The 17,381-nt window shown below is 38.3% G+C and overlaps 2 protein-coding genes across 2 annotated transcripts; both read left to right on the forward strand.

Moving 5' to 3' along the window:
* The first annotated feature begins 560 nt into the window (after positions 1-560).
* riiad1 (regulatory subunit of type II PKA R-subunit domain containing 1) lies at positions 561-3,260 on the forward strand. Its single transcript, XM_084356392.1, has 4 exons — positions 561-796; positions 919-995; positions 2,469-2,515; positions 3,035-3,260. The coding sequence occupies exons 1-4, from the start codon at positions 716-718 to the stop codon at positions 3,103-3,105; spliced, it is 276 nt and encodes a 91-aa protein (XP_084212518.1). The 5' UTR covers positions 561-715; the 3' UTR covers positions 3,106-3,260.
* Positions 3,261-4,690: 1,430 nt separating this feature from the next.
* On the forward strand, positions 4,691-17,375 carry otoa (otoancorin). Its single transcript, XM_084356836.1, has 29 exons — positions 4,691-4,836; positions 5,627-5,707; positions 5,806-5,867; positions 6,309-6,330; positions 6,503-6,551; positions 6,868-6,991; positions 7,184-7,237; positions 7,348-7,541; positions 7,626-7,759; positions 8,362-8,480; positions 8,581-8,720; positions 9,679-9,796; positions 9,920-10,120; positions 10,198-10,356; positions 10,543-10,683; positions 10,887-10,936; positions 11,176-11,296; positions 11,381-11,499; positions 11,590-11,728; positions 12,043-12,236; positions 12,319-12,409; positions 12,572-12,713; positions 12,807-13,009; positions 14,103-14,252; positions 14,341-14,483; positions 15,298-15,431; positions 15,592-15,689; positions 16,083-16,248; positions 16,905-17,375. The coding sequence occupies exons 2-29, from the start codon at positions 5,650-5,652 to the stop codon at positions 16,985-16,987; spliced, it is 3,408 nt and encodes a 1,135-aa protein (XP_084212962.1). The 5' UTR covers positions 4,691-4,836; positions 5,627-5,649; the 3' UTR covers positions 16,988-17,375.
* Positions 17,376-17,381: the final 6 nt, after the last annotated feature.

Below are 17,381 nucleotides of genomic sequence, written 5' to 3' on the forward strand. Positions count from 1 at the left end.
TCATCAGGAAAAACCTTGTAAAGTAGGATATGGGTAGTTATACACCAATCAAAATTAGTTAGGAAATTGGGATATAGATGCATATATGTGCATGGATATGCAATAAAAGTCAAATGAAATGTGTCACATTATTTTTGTTGAGCAAAAATATTCACAGAACACAAAAGAAAAAATCAGATATGTCACTGAATAAACAATCAAGTGAAACAGTAAAATATCCCTAACTAATGTTGAGCTGTGTATGTGGCATGTGATGTTTGGTATCAGAAAAGTTGCTGAGTGATGAAAGTGTCACGTGACAGAAAGTTGTCAACTTAGGGCCACTCTTGAGAAAGAGGCCTTAATATTCACAAAAAAAATAGTAACAAAGCAAAAGAAAAAAATAAAATAAATACAAATAAATATAAATAAATACAAAAATAAATAAAAACAAATAAAAATAAAAATGAAAATAAATAAATAAATAAAAAAAAAAAAAGTTATACAAATTAAATAAATAAATAAATAAAATATTTTACATCCTGTCCTCTGCTGCCACCTCGCGGACGCAGCCGTTAGTTGCTGGAGGACGTTTCCATAGCAACAGGTGTAGCGTCTGTGTCAGTAACAGGTGACCGTTTCTCTCCGTGATATGGCTACAAACATTTTCTGACTTATCTGGACGAACAGAAAACACTGCAGAAAAAATAGTTGGTCCAACATTTGTAGAGAAACGATGGCTGGAAGAGACGGTTTGGTGAAACTGGACGTCGGCGTGTTAAGCGCTGAGCAGCAAGAGAAACTGCGACAGTTTAAGGTAACTAGTTACCAAGCTAAAAAGCTAACGCTGAATTAGCTAGCCACAAACTGCAGCTTCACTTGTTTTGCTCCTTTGTATTAGCCAGCCTGAAGTGAATTAAAGTGTCTTTTGATTGCAAGATCAAGACAAGAATCGACAACGAGACGTATTTGAGGTCGCATCCAGAAGTAGACGTATTGATAGGCGACTTTTTAAGGTAAGTTGTCGAAGAATCAGTCAGCAGATTAACGTAACTGTAAGATAACTTTGTTCAGGATGTTTCTAGCTGGTCTATGTCGGAGACTGAGACAAGAACATGCTCCTGTTTACCTGAAGAAGAAGCTCTGTCTCATTTCAAACAAATCCCATTGACTAACTACAGGACAAGGCCAGCCTTTCTTAATCTAAATGGATCTCTGTAAACATCCTCCTGATATTAGTGAAACTGTGTAACCTCATTTTCATTGCTAGTTTTATTTGATACTAGATATGATAAAATAAACCAGCAATATAGGCGACCTAAAGTGAATATGATATAGTTAACAGTAGTAAAAATTACTGCATTCAGACTATATGTGTGACAAAAACAAGACAATATATGATTAAAAAATTATTAAAGAGAGACATTAACATGTCAAATACAAAACAAATCAAGGCTTAAAAAATGTGCTTTAAATATTTTCTGATTAAAGCCTAATCAAATTAAGCTTTATGCAAATATGTTCAAACTGAGTTTGAAAGTCAAATGTCTTCAGGCAAACTATTCCAGAGTATAGATGTAACTTAACACTGCTGGATTTTGGAATAAATTGAGCTCTGAGTTTGGCGGGTGACCTTGAGCTTGTCTTGCTTTTATCTAGTAATTTCTTTAAGGATGACAAAAGGTCTGAATTTGCCTGTATTCGTGAGCCAAACCATTCATTATTATGGTGAAAGACTATTACCAGCCCATATTCTGGACTGTTTCCACAAAAAATTGAGAGTTTCATATATGTGATTGTCTTCTTGTTTGAAAATGCATCCACCTGTTGAGTCATTTTAAAGACACTTTTGAAAGTAATTAACCTGCTTTGAAAAAAACTATTTGACTGTATAAAACACATTAGATAAACATTCGACTACTGTGTTTGTTGGATGAAGCCAACCATCCTTAAATTTCATTTAAGAATATGGTGCTTAAACCGGCAATAAACAAGTTTTCTGCTTCAACACTTAATGGATATAAAATAATGAAACGGATTCCCTATAAACCTCACTATCACTATACAATTTTGGCAGGTTGTCACTCAGGAAGAGGAAGGTTAACTGACGATCCATTTCTATTACAGACTAAATGATTGAATAAACTCATGTTTTGTCCTGTGTTATTATTTGCCACTCTGAGAAGAATGTAAACAATCTGGTTGTCTTTTGCAACAGTGGCGCCAACATTAATTACAGTTAACTGCAATAAAATGTAAGCTGCTTTTATGTCAACATTACATTACATAGGCGAAGAAAAGCACTAGAATGAAGCTTCAAAATAATAAGCAAATAAAAAACTAATAAAATCCATTAGGATCAGATGAATTAAGATACATAAAATTAAAGAAAATACTCAAAAAGTGACCATACAGCAGAGCAATGTCAGTGTGATGGACATCATACTGTGGTTGTATATTTACTGTTTATGTCTTTCCTCCTCCAACAGAGATGTACTTCTCAGAAGGCCTGCTGACGTCCGTGAGTTTGCAGCAGGTGAGTTGATCCTACTAACGAGTAATGTGTGTGTAGCCCAAAATCTGATACAGTTTATGTCTCTGTGCCTACTAACAACACACACTGACATCAAAAAGTGCATCAAAGGTGTTGAAAATAGATAAAAATAGTCTCAAACAAATGCGCTATTGACTCTTGTAATTGCAAAATACTTAAGTACATAACTTTTGGGGGAATTTACCGAGTCTTATTTAAAGATAAAACTTTATGATACAATTTTAAATATTTTATAAAATATACTAGAACCAAATGGGATTGTGGCATAATTCCACTGACAGGGAATGACTTCATAAAATATGAGAGATGATTTATGCATTGTCGATTTTTGTCCTTTGATTGGATTTGACAACAAAAACAAAAACTTTACAAACTTAAATAACTAGCTTCATTCTTTAAAACCTCAGGAAGAGTACTGTAGTTGTTGCTCAGGTACTAACTAATGGTGATCCTACTAAAGTGTAATTTCACCCACTAATCTGTGTCAATTGTCAATTTCAGATCACTTCGCCAAAGCAAACCTTCATGCGGTTATTGGCTCCAAAATGGAAGAAAACAGTAACATGGAGTGAAACACACCCAACACTCAGCATGGTGCCTCTCCTGTATGTCTTTTTCTGTACAGAACAGCACATCCATGGACTCTATATATTATTCTCATGACAACAGATTGATATCAAGGAAGTTTAATACCAATATCATGAATGTGATTAAAGGTTAATGAGAAGAGGATGTCCTGTGGTTATTAATCATACAGTACTGCGTGCTCTTTGTCACATCACCAGCATGATTGGGAACTATTAATAGAGCTGGTGATCTTTTTCTTTTCCTATTTTTATAATATAGCATATTTATTCATTTTTGTGCCTTTGGTAAGTTAAATTCATATTTGTGTTTAAAAAAATAAAAACTATATATTGATAGAATTAGACTTGATAATGAAACTTTCAGACTCAGATACAAATTTATAGAAACGGAAATGTCATGAATGAGAATGAGTCTGCTGGCTATAATTGTCTAGTTTACCTGTTTAACTCTTTACTGTACATGTTGCATGTAGTATCTCAGTCCATTTGCCATAATAAGGGTGGGTAATATTTCTGCAAAAGCACGGATATGCTGAAACTTTATGTTTCTTTTTGTTGCAACTTTATGTTTCTTGAGGTTTGGCTTTCAATTTTATGTTGTAACAACAATGTGCATATGGTCCACTTAGGTTTGGGCACAAAAAACACTTGTATAGGGTTAGGAAAAGATCAAGTCTTGGCTTGAAATACCTGCTTTGGTTGCCACAAACACAGCAGGAGATGCCCTGAGGTCTTGTTAAAAATACACACAGCTGGAAATTGTCCCAAGGTCTCCTTAAAAATATCCAAATCAATCAATCAGATGTCACTGTGGTCCCTTGTCAAAAATATCCAATACTTTCACTCTTACAAATGTTGACTCTTCCTCTTGATATGACAGACCGGTCATAAACATGTAATGTGAGCAAGATATACGTTTTGTAAAAATGTCTATATGGTATGGCAAACATATTAACTGCCAACATTTTATCTTGGAGACTGGTCTGAGCATCTGGCAGCTATTACATGAACTGCACCTTTGTCTACTTCATTGTTGGCGGCATGTATTCAAAAGCTGCTGTCTTGTTTACCATTTCTCTCCGTGGGGAGCATGAATAGAGCTCTTTACTCTGCGGCTATCTTCATTTGTTTGTTGGTTTGTTTTGTTGGCGTAACATGCAGATGTGTAATGGGGTTGTGGTGCGTGGATTTTATTTGCACATCCAATTTCTTCAGCTGTCGTTTGAAATAATGGATCTGGGGAAAAATCATGAAATCCTTTGTATACAGAAACCTTAAAATAAACAACTGCTCATCCAATCAAAACTCATTCCTTTGTGATCTATTGTTAGCTCAGCATTGTGTATCGCTGAATCAGATTTCCAAATCTGCATCTGATTTTTGAAAAGATTAGAATAAAGTTCATGGGTTCATGGTTTGAAAATATTTATCAGAATGCTTCAGACATCATTTGAGATTCGCAAACCCCCTCTCTCTCTCTCTCTCTCTCTCTCTCTCTCTCTCTCTCTCTCATTCACACACACACACACACACACACACACACACACACACACACACACAAATACACACAAACAGAGCTTCTTAATATCGAGGACAGGTAACCACCCATCCAACTCATCCCAGTGTGAGAAGGGAAGAGGAACAACACGCACATCTTGACTTTGTTCTCGCGTTTGCTTTGTTCATAGAATCAACCAGGGAGCAGCTGCAGATTCTGTGAGTAATTACTAATTTGTGCCTAAATCAATAACTTATTTATTTTTCAGGCTTTGTGATGTGTCTCTAGTTTCATGTATGAAATCTTATTGGTGCAGTGTCATCGTCCAAACATGTACCAGAATAATACATATGTATTTTTGTGTGTTTTAAAGTTTTATGTTTCTAAATGCTTTATGTGAAAAGCAAATAATTCAATTATGGAGTAAGATACTGTCTGACTTTACGCAAGACTACTCAACATCTTGGGACAATGTGTTATTAAAGTAACTTGTAAAAGTAGAAAACCGTTAAAAAGTAACTTATTCTGTTATTGTTTTTATTTGTACCTGTATTAGATTCGGCATATTTAAATGAGAAGTCAAATCCAAGGGAAGTAAACAAATTGAATAAAGGCAAAATAGTGACATGCAAATGTTATGAGAGATGGAATGAAGGGTGTAAAGGTGTTTGTGCAGAGGTGATGGAGGACAAGAAGAGAGGCTGACAAAATGTTCCACAGCACATCATGTACATTACCAAACCTGTTTATCATTGCGTGTTATCCTCCAAAGTCTATAGAGCCTCCCACAGGATGAGTAACAAAGGTGGTAACTAGGGAAGTATGATCACAAGAGGGAGAGGTTCCATAACAACTAAAGGCATAATGACAAAATCCCTGTGCGCTGCAGAGAACTTTTTTCTATTATGGAAAGAAAGTCATTGAAAACAGTGCACATCTATATCCAAATCACTCGTAATATGTGTTTGTATTAATACACACTTTGAATTATGCCTTAATGTTCAACAGGCAGGCAGGCAAGTCTTTTCACCATGGCTCCAAAAGGAGGAACATTGGTCCTTCTCCTCATTGTGGCCTGTGCAGCCATGGGTAAGCGTCAACGTCATCACATGCATCATCTTGCATTCCTGCTGTTTATGTGTCTTTTTATGATTATTCGTTAATTTTCTATTATAACACCTGTTCAGGTAAGAACCCTTATACAAGGCCTGGAAATAAACCTGATTTCAAAGACATGGCCAAAAAACTGGTATGTAATTTCCTGTATACTTGTTTGCTTTGAATGAGATTCTCATCTAAGTAGTATGCAGAATAACATCTTTTAAGCTCTACACATTTTCAATTCCAACATAGTTCAGTTTTCTCTGTCCTTCATCACAATTTTCTTCAGTCAATTTTCCAATTTTTTTGAAAATATTTTCTTTTAATAAAGTCGTTCTTATGTCATAAATGACTAAAGCAGAGACATTACAAGCAACTAGCATCACTAGCTGCTTGCGCCAGTCTATTCTGCTACCATCCATTTAATAATCTTGTGTATATATTGTCTAAACAGTATATAGAAAACCCCATACGTAATTGTTGTTCACATTTATTTTGAATGTTTTCTAACTACATACAGAGATTGAAACAATTAAATATCTTACCCTAAACATCTGATGATATGTTGTTTGTTTGTTTGTTTTATCAGATGAGGAAGTGCCAGGTTAAGGGTGAGCAAATTCTCAATGCACTTTTTTTTAAATTAAAGGTCCCATGTTATACTTTTATTTTTGATGTGTAATGTTCACATGCTTTAAATGAACAACATTGGCAAATACGCAGACCAACTCTGATGTGTTTCAACCGTGCACCATATAAATATGGAGGGTTTCTATGTTACAGGATACCCGCTGCCAAAGATGACTCTGCTGAGAACTGTGTTCAATAACAGGTATTTCTCTTAGTGTGTCTCTGTTGTGTGTTCGATTGATTTCCTAAAGAGATCAAAGTAACATGATTTATATATTCCCCTAAGCTCGTACAAACATTTTGTTGCCTTTTTTGACATTTATCTGCTCCAAGCTGCAAAAAAGCGAGGAGGGATCAGTTATTGACGAAACAATCCTGACTGTTAAACCCGAGTTGCTTCAGTAGAGCTGCTCAGCGGCCCACAGTGGAGGACTGTTGGTGCCCTGTGCAGCATGTATTAAATGAATGAACAAATAAAACAGAACAGCTAATACTTAAAATAATTTCTACTCTCTCAGTGACTCGCCTATGATGGACAGAAACGCCGACCAATCGAACACCTACCTTTCTGCTTTTACGAAAGCCCTTGATTCAGTCAATTCTGTCAACTCACCCAGTGGAGTCCCCATGGATGATAAAAAGGTGTGAATACACATGGTCGATCACTTAAACCACATTAGATTTCTTCACATAAAGATAATGTCAATCATTATTTGCTATTAATACTGTCATCTTAATGGTTGATGGCCACGTTTATTCACTATTAGTTTTAAATGTTTCACCCAGCACACATTAATCGCCTATTTTCTCTGTTTCTCTTTTTGGCCAAACAAGATGTGGAATTGCACCAATCTTCCAACCATGATTAAGCTGATGAGGAACTCCTCCGTCTGTATTCCCTTCTACTGCCAAGATCTTAAGAAAAGAAAACATAATCCATTAACTAATGCTGCTTTCTGTAAGTCTAATTATTCCTGCGATCTCTCTAATTCCCTCAGGAGGCATCTGCATGTTACATGCGTGCATTTGTAGCCTCTATGTCCTGGAGGACTTTGACCACTCAGAGTGAAGACAACATGGACTCAGACGACTATGACGAACTGCTGTGGGCTGCCAAACCGGCACTGGAGGATATGCCTCCTTCAGAAATGAAGCTTCCACTCATAGCAACTCGCCAAAAAGTGAAAAAAATGTGAGTATAAATGTAATCAAATGCTTCCTCCACTGTCTCTCAGATAGCTTTTCTTAAAATTGAAAAATTGGTCGTTGGTTCCAGGATGAAGGTGATGCAGGAGGAGCGTGAACGCATGTCTGAAAACAAAAGGAAAAAGGTGGCAGATTGGATAAAACAGCAGATCGCCCAGAATATCTTCAACTGTACAATGAAGCCATCATCTGACTCGAGATTAAGTAAGAAATTCAAGTCAGAAAAAAACTTTCTGCCATAAAATCACACGTTGTTCACTCATCATTCACCATTAGCTAGAAAACAGATGAATTTATACTATGTTTAACAGAAAGAAGAAAGAAAGAAAGAAAGAGGGAAGAGAAGGTAGAAAAGACAAATAGAAATCGAAAGAAAAATAAAGTGGGGGGGAAAGAGTTGAACTAAGCAGGTAACTTAAAGCAAACTGGATGAATGTAACAGGGGAAGAAAGAACCAGGAGAAGGAACGGGAAGTAGACGAGCAAAAAGCAGCCTCTCATATGGAAATCATGCAAAGCATATGGAGAGTCATTTCATTAAAGAACAAAACAGCCACTAATAAACGTGCGTCACAGAAACACCGCAGTTGTTATCTGTGTATGTGGTGCTCAAATTTTGCAAGCCACAGTTTTCACATGTTTTGCAAATGTGTGTGCTCGGTCTACAGCACTGGTGATACATGTGTATCTGCACAACAAGCACTCAAACCTTACCCATAAAACCTTAATGCATCTAATGTCTCTTTTCTGTCGTCACTTTCCTGTGAAGTATGAATGGGACTTGTAACAGCTTAATTAATTCTATAGAGCAAATGCGGCCCTGCAGAGCTTCAATGAAGTGGCTGAACTGTGAGGCGATGGACATGATTGGACAATACCTCGTACAGTTAAAAGCAAACGATGTTGATTCTTCTCCCAAAGAAGAGGTGAGGGGTGTCTGCAGAAGAGCATAAAGAGCCAGTTAAACTAGAAACAGCATATAATTCATTTGCTCTGTTGGTTTGTCTCTACCACTTTCTCTTTTAGCTGCTTGAATGCTTCCGCTCAGGCAAGCTCAAATATGCCTTCAGAAAGGACGCTGAGATGAAGCCCAGCCTGGCCAAGAGGTTTCTCCGAAAAATTCAAGAGTCCTTAAGTCCAAAGGAGTTCGAAGAGAAACTGGAAAGGTGTGTATTTACGCGTGAATGTGTGTGTACATCAGGGCATAAAAAGTCTGGATCATTTCCTAACAATGTCTCATTGTTTTCCACTCACTGTTTACTCACTCTCAGAGATGGACAGTATTTCAATTGAATGTATTAAAATATTAATTTTGAGTATTTTGTAAATTTGTATTTTGCTGGGCAGAAAATAATAGCATGTTATTTGTTACAAAATAGTTCAAGAGCTTGTATTTGTATATTTGAAATCTGCAAAATACATGATTCAATAAGTCATTTTATTCTCAAATAAGTCACATTTTGAATCCCCACTCAGGTCAAACTGTTAAAAGAAAACTCAGAATTTTAATATTCACAATATTAATGAGGTAATAATGCAAACTCAGAAATATTTATTTTTTCCATAACTGAATAAACAAGCTGTTCTCAGAGGAAAATAAGGTCCCTAGATCACTTTTTGAAGCTAGAAAGGTGGCAGGGTCCGCCAAATATAAACAACGTGAAACAGTACGAAAATTGTGTTGTTTATTAGGTCGTGAGAACAAGAGAGAGAGCTTGTTGTTTGTTTGCTTGAGCATAAACAGTCATTGGTAAAGATCTTTCCCCTCTGATTAAAATGTATTCCCCCAAACTACATAGTGCACCTTTAATTGAATTGATTTTTCTCATTCTCATTTTATTTTGATGCATGATGTGCAAGTGTTTGTAATTTGTAACAAGATACGTTTTGATCTATTCATGCCCATCTCTGTTTACGCTGAACATCTCACCTCTGTCTGGGGGTTTTGTGAGGAAAAATCTAACCAGATGAGAAAGCATTGTTACAGATAGTTGTTATAAGAGAAAGAAAATATACATTCAAATGAATTAAATAATAATTACACAAATGATATGACATTATAGAGAGCTGATTGAATTTTAAGTATCGAATAATTCATACATTTTTGCCTGTGAAACTCCTCAGACTCGGCACACTCGTCTGTCATTTAAAAAAGCCTCCAAACATGACTGCTGAACTCGGCAGGAAACTCCTGCCTCAGCTTAACGCCTGCAATAACGTCAACAACCCTGGAATCAAAAAGGTATCACTTGCTCACCCAAACTCTTACCTGTGTCAGCCCTCAGCAGGGCAGAAGTAACAGATTTCATGATTTTTCTGTAATTGTTTGCTTTGTTTTTGTCTTTCTGTCCTCTGCTCACTTAAGATGAAGAAGTACCTCACCAAGCTTGTGATGTCAAAGTCCAACACTGCTAAAACACTACTCGAGCTGGGCAAAAGTGTCCGGGCGTTGCGTCCCAAAGATCTGCCCCCTATCTCTTGGGATGATCTGAAATTGTTCAAAAGTCTCGATCTGACAGTGGCCCAGCAGCGTGCCGTGGTGAAGAAACTGATTGGAAGAACAAAGGTAAGCCTGCAGGGCTGCTGAAAGCTTGTCTCTGTCATGCTATCCCTCTCACTATATCTCATTCTACTTTCCCTCAGTGTGGAGAGGTATCAGATATGAAACTGATGGACCTTCAGCCAGTACTACGAGGTTTGCCATGCTGTGTCCTAAAGCGTATAAAAGCCCAGGTGATCCTGAATGACACAGAGCCCCTGAAGCAGATGAGCAAGTGTCAGCTGAAGGCCATGCTGAAGGGGGTGAGTAAAGAGAGAGAGAGGGTCAGGAAAAAGAGGCTAAGACTATATTGATTAAGACCAATTATGACTCTGATGAGTTACTGTCCTTTGGATCTCAAATCTCAATCTCATATAAAAAATATTTTTTGTTATCTGTTATATACACTGAGAACATCATTTTAAAAATGATTGAATGTTTCCCTGCAGCTGCGTAAGGATGTGAAAGCCCTCGACTGGGTGCTGAAGTTGGATGGCGATATGCTTCGCAGTGTTCCTCTGAGATACCTGGCCAAAGCAAACATCACCTTTTCAGACGAACTAAATAATAAAACCTGGAGTCAGTCACAGGTAATGTCCCTGAATACCTCCTGTCTGCTGACAGGCTGACGCTATTAACACATTTTATTATGATCTTACATTTCTAATGCACTCTGAATCATCGGACCTCTTGTTCTTTTGATGCAAATTATTACTGTTTTCCATGTATTCGTCTTTCATAATTGTTAACTAATGGTGCCACGTTTCTTTCTGTTTTGGTCTTTTCTTTTCAGGCACTTTGCTTGGTCGAAAAGATGCAGGAGGGAAAGCTGTTTAAGATGAGGTGAGATATACAGTTGCAGACAAAACAGTTTCAAAGTTGGTTTCAAATCTTAAAAATGTCTCCAATATATATAAAGACAAATGCATACATATACACATATATTAAGTTGTTAGATAATGAAAGATTAACACTCAAAACTCTCATTATATTTTGTGGAGTTTCAGTAATGTGCACGGTCTTGTACATTGTCTGCTGTTGCTTTACATGCTTTACATTTAAAACATTATTGGCCAACCCAGGGGGCTGCGATCACTCGCTCAGGGTGTAACCTGTGAAATGATTAACCAAGTACCAGACAGTGAAGTTCAAAATATGACTCAGGACCTAACAGACGATCCACGGTGGCTCTCCAGAAGGCTGGTATGTATGCATACACTGTTTCACGCAGGTAAATAAAAGATGTGTAGATGAGTATTGTAACTGATAACAAATGTATGTTTTCAGGCATCGTGTCTTGCCAAAAAGCTTTTTGCAACTTTAGAGAAAAAGAGAGCTGACTTTTTCAAAACCATCACTGAGGAGGAGATGGATGAGATCCCCTCACTGTTACTTCCTTTCCTGCCGTAAACAAACAATCCATTCTCTATCTCACTTAATCATGTGCTTTAAAAAGTTCTATAATAAGATTTAACAGCTCTCTATCCGTCTCCCAGTCCTGAGAAGCTGAAGGATTTGCCCGACTCTGTGTGTCAGATCTTCCTCAACAAGATGGAAGAGGCCAACGTGTACTTGTTACCTCTTCGTGACCGTCGTTCTCGCAGCGCACTCGCCAATAAAATTCTGTCTTGCCTGGTAAATGATATTCACACACAAGGATACAGACAGGTGACAAATTAAAGGAAAAGACAACATAAATTATCTCAGTAAGGTGTTGAGCCACCATGTGCTGTTAGAGCAGCAAAGACTGGCATAGACTGTCCTAGTCTGACCAACCAAAAAGTTCAGTGAGCTCTGTATGGAAGCATCATCCGTCACATTTTTTTATTATTTATTCATTTCACTTTAAATTGTCACCAACCTGCACCTACTGCTCCGTACACACTATTATCGCATAGTAAGTCTTCTCTGTGCAACAGCAGCCTGAGATATTTCCTGTGAATTTGTAGGGGGGAAACATATCCAGCCTGACCACTGAGGAGGTGGACAGCTTTGGACCGCTCTTGTGTGATTTTAATGTTTCCCAACTCCGCCAAATGGCCCCCGATGTCCTCAACGCCAGCCTCCAGGCCATAGCTCAGCACCGCCACAATCCTCGACGCAACTGGACGGATCTAATTGAGCTGGTCAAAGAGACTTTTGGGTAGGACAGTTCTCCGCTGGATGCTGTGGTTACTTCAGAGGAAGTATGAATCTAACAGATTTTTATTTTTCATCCTCTGCAGGGATCCATCTGGCTGGTCAGCTGAGACCATGGAAGATCTGTCTCCTCTCCTCCTTTTGGATGACAGTGCCACATCTGCTCTGCCCAATGAGGTTTGTATTTTTCTGTCTTCGCAGGTCGTCTGGACAGGGATGCAGCACTTGATGTTTGTGCTGTTCCATATTTTATTTATTATAACAGCCAACATAAAGAGGCCATGGTTCATGTTTGAATGTCTCATGATGTTTTTGTTTATTTTCCACTGTCTCTGTCAGCCTCGGATGAAAGACATTCTCTTTTTCTTGATGCCGCGCCTGAAACGCATCTCTGCCGCACTGAGAAAGAAAATGTTTGATCTCATCACCACCACCACCACCACCACCACCACATCCAATGAAGCACGCAAAAAGAGAGCAGGTGTGATTTTTAAATCTTGGTTAGTGATACTACTGTACTCTACCGTTCTTCTCTATTCTCACTTGCTATGTGTGTCATTCCTGTCTCTCACAGCCAATAGTGGCAGCAGCACTATAAATGCTAAAGTACCGACTGTGGAGCTGATTGAAGAATTGGAAATGTCCAACATCCATTGGACACCTGAAGAGCTGAATCAAATGTCAGACCAAACCTTCCGTGATACAATAGACACACTTGGGAGCGTCGATAACTACAGGGCAGACCAACTGGCTGTACTCAGTACAAAAGCAACTCAGGTAGAGTGGAGGCACTGAAAAGAAAATCAATATATAATTATCTCTCATTCCAACATATTTTATTTTTTCTGGTTTAATTGCTGAGGGGTTTGACAGTGATGTCCCTGCGACTAAGGGACTGTCTGAAATCTATTGAGGTGTAAAGGGCGCCTGAACCTTACTGCTGACTTTCTAACAAAGCAAGACACTCCCCAGCTTTTAACATGCTCCCCTCTCATCTCTCAGAATAACATAATTGAGTTGGTACAACTTTAAAACCTCATAAAACCTTAAAGTGCATAAAGAATTAAAATTTATAACCAAAAAAATTCAACCTAATGTGTAAATGTAACGATAATATTCATTATATCCACCAAATTTACAACCTGTGTGCCAGATGATTTACACAGAACCACGTGGAAGAAACTATTCGGAACGGGGCGGGCACGTTTCAAAAGAGTTCTTGGCAGGGGATTGGACGAACCATCTGTCCGTCACTGTCTGTCACGGTCTAACTTCAACCAATCAGATCAATAGTAGGACTAGCCAACACCAGCAGAGCCAGTTGGTAAATCAAACTCTCGAAAGCCAGTCAAGAGAAGAAGAGACAACGTGTTTTCCATTTAGAAAAGGCTTCAGTGCTGCTCATTCCTCTTCTTTTAATGAAATAAACTCTCCAGTTCGGATTTAACTGATGCTACAGAGGCATCGCGTAGCAGCAACATTAGCTGCTCTCGCTGGTCAGCACATCTAAACTACACCCGTAGCTGCCAGTGGTTCCTCAAAGTATGCTGATTAGTTCAGCAACTCTGTGTTCAGCAAAGAGCACACAGCTTAAAGCCTGGCAAGATGGATTTGCGAGATCACATGATCATATGATCTTGCGAATCCAGCTGCCCTGGATCCCAAACATTCTAGCCACTGTCTTTTTGACCAATGAAAATTGTGTATAAAAATAAGAAACTCAACTCAGCTCTGAGCAGCTCATGGGACGACTGAAATATTGACTTCCTCCTTTAGCCAATAGTCTTCATACAGTCCCTTATTAAAAACAGAATGGTGACCAACGGATATCCAGCACCAGCACGTTCACTTTCTGATTCTGTTCTTGCAGCTCTTGGGCCCAGTGTCAGAGATGACTGAGACTAACGTGGTGGAGATGGGGTGTATAACTCAGGGCTTCTCTGACACAGACCTGGAGATGCTCCCCTTCACATCTGAGGCTCTGGAGAACATTGCTCGCTGTCGCTGGAATGAGTCCCAGGTGATGTAATAAAAACATCTTCAAATGCTCATGACTGTTATACATCATTATCATGACGTTCACTAATCAAGATGACCTGTCTGAACAGATGGAGTTGGTGTGGAAGGGTTTCGCTAAATATAACAACCTGACAGCGGAGCAGCTGGATGCTGCAGATATGGTGGCACTAGGCCGGTTCATCTGTGGCCTGAACTCCAGCGAGATCGAACAGCTAGACATGGACGCCTTTACGTGCGTGCTCCATACAGAACTCACCTGTGATTTTATTTATGTCACCACTTTCTGCTTGTGATATGCACACATTAGTCCAACCCACACAAACTGGTCAAAACCAGCAAAACTTTTTTCAGCTGTTTTCAAAGATGAAAAAAGTTACTATTCAAGCAACTTTTTGTTTCCATCTGTTTCACAAATGGAAAAAAAAAAAGAAACTAAGAAAGTTTATTCAAAACCTTTTTTTCCACCTGTCCTTGAAGCAACATTATGTAGAAATTGGCATTTTGTGTGATTTAGCGCCCCCCTCAGTTTCTGAGTGCAACAACACTGTCACGAATACAAATCCCAGGTCTGTAATAATTTGTCAGATGTAATGTAGGTGCTAACTGCAAAAAAACTTACATTGTAACAAAAAACTTATGTTGAAGTAAACATACGTTACGTTGTGATCCTCCCCTCCTCCCCTCCTCCCTACCATTAACACTATTACAAGACACTGTACCTTTAAAATGATTTCTGAGGTAAAAAAGTTGCATAATGTTGCTTTAAGTAGTAAACATGGATTTTTATTACAATTTAGATGTGAATTAGAAAATAGATCATCAGAAATGTTTTTTTCTCTTTCGCTTCTCAGGGCCGCCGTACTGATGTCCATATTAATACTAATAAATCATTCTGAATACTTAAATAGTTTTAGTAGAGGGTAAGAGTAAGACAGAGATTTCTTTCAAACTTGGGTATACGGAGAGTACGATCAATTCTTTTGACTTCGTTATGAGCTGCAGAGCGTGACAACTACGTAATGTGTGTGTGTTCATGTGTGTCACAGGGACGCTGTTGTGGATCTGGATGTGCAGTGCTCCTACAAGGTCATGGAGCAGTTTAAAAGTCTTGCTGTGTCTGCGTTTGGAGATCCCAAAACCTGGACTACAGCACAAGTGTCTGAGCTGAAAAACATCATTGGTTAGATAATCCCCTCTGCTCGATGCTCTCTGCAGGAAACCAAACCTTTTGTAGTATTTCTTGAAAGTACTGGTGCAGAAACTAGTTTTAATTCACGTTATTTGCCTTTCCTCAGCAGCTTCTCACAAAAATACCTAACATCTATTTCTGTCTCCCCCAGCTGGGTTGAATGCGACTGAGTTGAAGTCTTTAGACAAGTCTGTCTTCTCATTTATCAGCGAGTCGTGCATCCCTCTCATACCACCAAGAAACTTTGCGGTAAGTAACTTTCTCTTTATTCTTTCCTTCCATCGTCTATTAGCTCTGAGTCAAATCGGGTAGTGGTAACTAACTAAAGTAACTAACTACAGTAACTCAAGTACTGTACTGTACAAGTACTACTCAAGTATTTGTACTTAACTTGAGTATTTCTGTTTTATGCTACATTTATGTTACATTTTTTGGGTTTATTTGTTTTTATTTATTATATTATATTATGATTGTTCAGTGATCTGAAAATCTCCCTTTTATAGTCATTTTTGTGTGGAACTAATGTCTTAAAGTTTTATTTTCTTGTAAAGACTTTATTTGTAGTAGAGTATCAATACATTTACAGGATATCAGAACTTCTTCCTCCTCCTGACCTCTGTGCAACTTCCTGTTTCCCTCTAGGCTCTCTCCGTTGAACAGCTGCAGGCTCTTGGACCTGACAACACTGCAATGGTAACCAGTGAACAGCTGGCTGCCCTGAGCAAAGAGAAACGGGAGGCTCTTCAATCAGGCAAGACGGGATCTCGTGATCAAACTGAAACTCAAACTCAAACCCCTGAAGACTCAGGTAAGAAGATAAGTGTACCCTGCTGTAAATTCACATATTCTTTAGTGTTTAAGTGCATCTTAAAATCCCTTCAGTGTGTCATACTGTTAACATCTGAGTTCTGCTTCACAACATTCGCAGCCAGTAAAGTTTCATCCTGCCGTAAAAGCCAGGCTTGTTTGGGAAAACTTGCAAACAAAATCAAGTTCCTTCCATGCTTTTTGTCCAACCTGACTAATCCACTCCTCAGTGATAGGAATGAAAGTAATAAATTAACTTTAGTGGGTGGAGTTGGATTTCCCAGCACAAGAATCTAATGAGCATGATGATATATATTCAACCAGAAGGCTTGAATTTTTGGATAACAACAAAAAATATGAGTTAACATGCCATGGTTGCCCTGCATTTCCAGCAAACATCATCACATTTTGATTGATATAACTCTAAATCCTGATTGGTGTGTGAGCACCACCACCTTCACACCAGTGAGAGGGGCACAGGTGAAAATACAAATACAGAATTCTCTCATGTAAAATAACCAACACTGTTCTAAATTTGGCAGAAAAATTGTGTTAATGTGGGACCCCTTCACTCATACTAAGAAAATAAGGTTTCTTAGATCTTAAAGGCTCTCAGCGGAGGTGTTTGCATTCAGTCTTCGTGTCACTCTCATTCAGGAGCTCCATCAGTGAGTGTCGAGGGGATCGCAGCCTTCATGAAGCCCCTTCTGTTTCTCCTCACGGGGTTCCTGCTGCTGTGAGATCAGAGAGCCACAACACACTACTGCTGGACTGGCAGAAGCTTTATTTAACCACACATACACTCACAAGTTATCATTATAGTCGCAACATGCAATTCTTACTTTGTGATGAGGACATGTTTCTCATAGATTATGGTCTCATGATGTGAGCACAGGAGTGTAGCCACAACAAAATCCTAATGAGCTGGTAAGTTGTGTAAGGATCCTTTATTATTACTTTTAGTCAAGTTTACTTTTAAATATTCTGTCTATATATTTATAAGAAAGTATATTTTGGTAGAATGAAGAAGAATGTGTCACTCGGATGGCCTATATATGGGATGTTTGATACTGTACTGACAAACTGGAAAATGATAATTTAACTCAATAAAGAATATTACTGCACTCAGTTACT

Source organism: Pagrus pagrus, assembly GCF_965226575.1.
Source record: "Pagrus pagrus genome assembly, chromosome: 7".
NCBI lineage: Eukaryota > Metazoa > Chordata > Actinopteri > Spariformes > Sparidae > Pagrus > Pagrus pagrus.

Bases quoted from the DNA above. Each gene is read 5' to 3' on its own strand.
- riiad1 (XM_084356392.1), top strand. From the start codon at position 716: ATGGCTGGAAGAGACGGTTTGGTGAAACTGGACGTCGGCGTGTTAAGC. The intron at 996-2,468 runs GTAAGTTGTCGA...CTCCTCCAACAG, and splicing joins TTGATAGGCGACTTTTTAAG to AGATGTACTTCTCAGAAGGC. The intron at 2,516-3,034 runs GTGAGTTGATCC...TGTCAATTTCAG, and splicing joins CGTCCGTGAGTTTGCAGCAG to ATCACTTCGCCAAAGCAAAC.
- otoa (XM_084356836.1), top strand. From the start codon at position 5,650: ATGGCTCCAAAAGGAGGAACATTGGTCCTTCTCCTCATTGTGGCCTGT. The intron at 6,331-6,502 runs GTGAGCAAATTC...TCTATGTTACAG, and splicing joins GAGGAAGTGCCAGGTTAAGG to GATACCCGCTGCCAAAGATG. The intron at 11,297-11,380 runs GTATGTATGCAT...GTATGTTTTCAG, and splicing joins GGTGGCTCTCCAGAAGGCTG to GCATCGTGTCTTGCCAAAAA.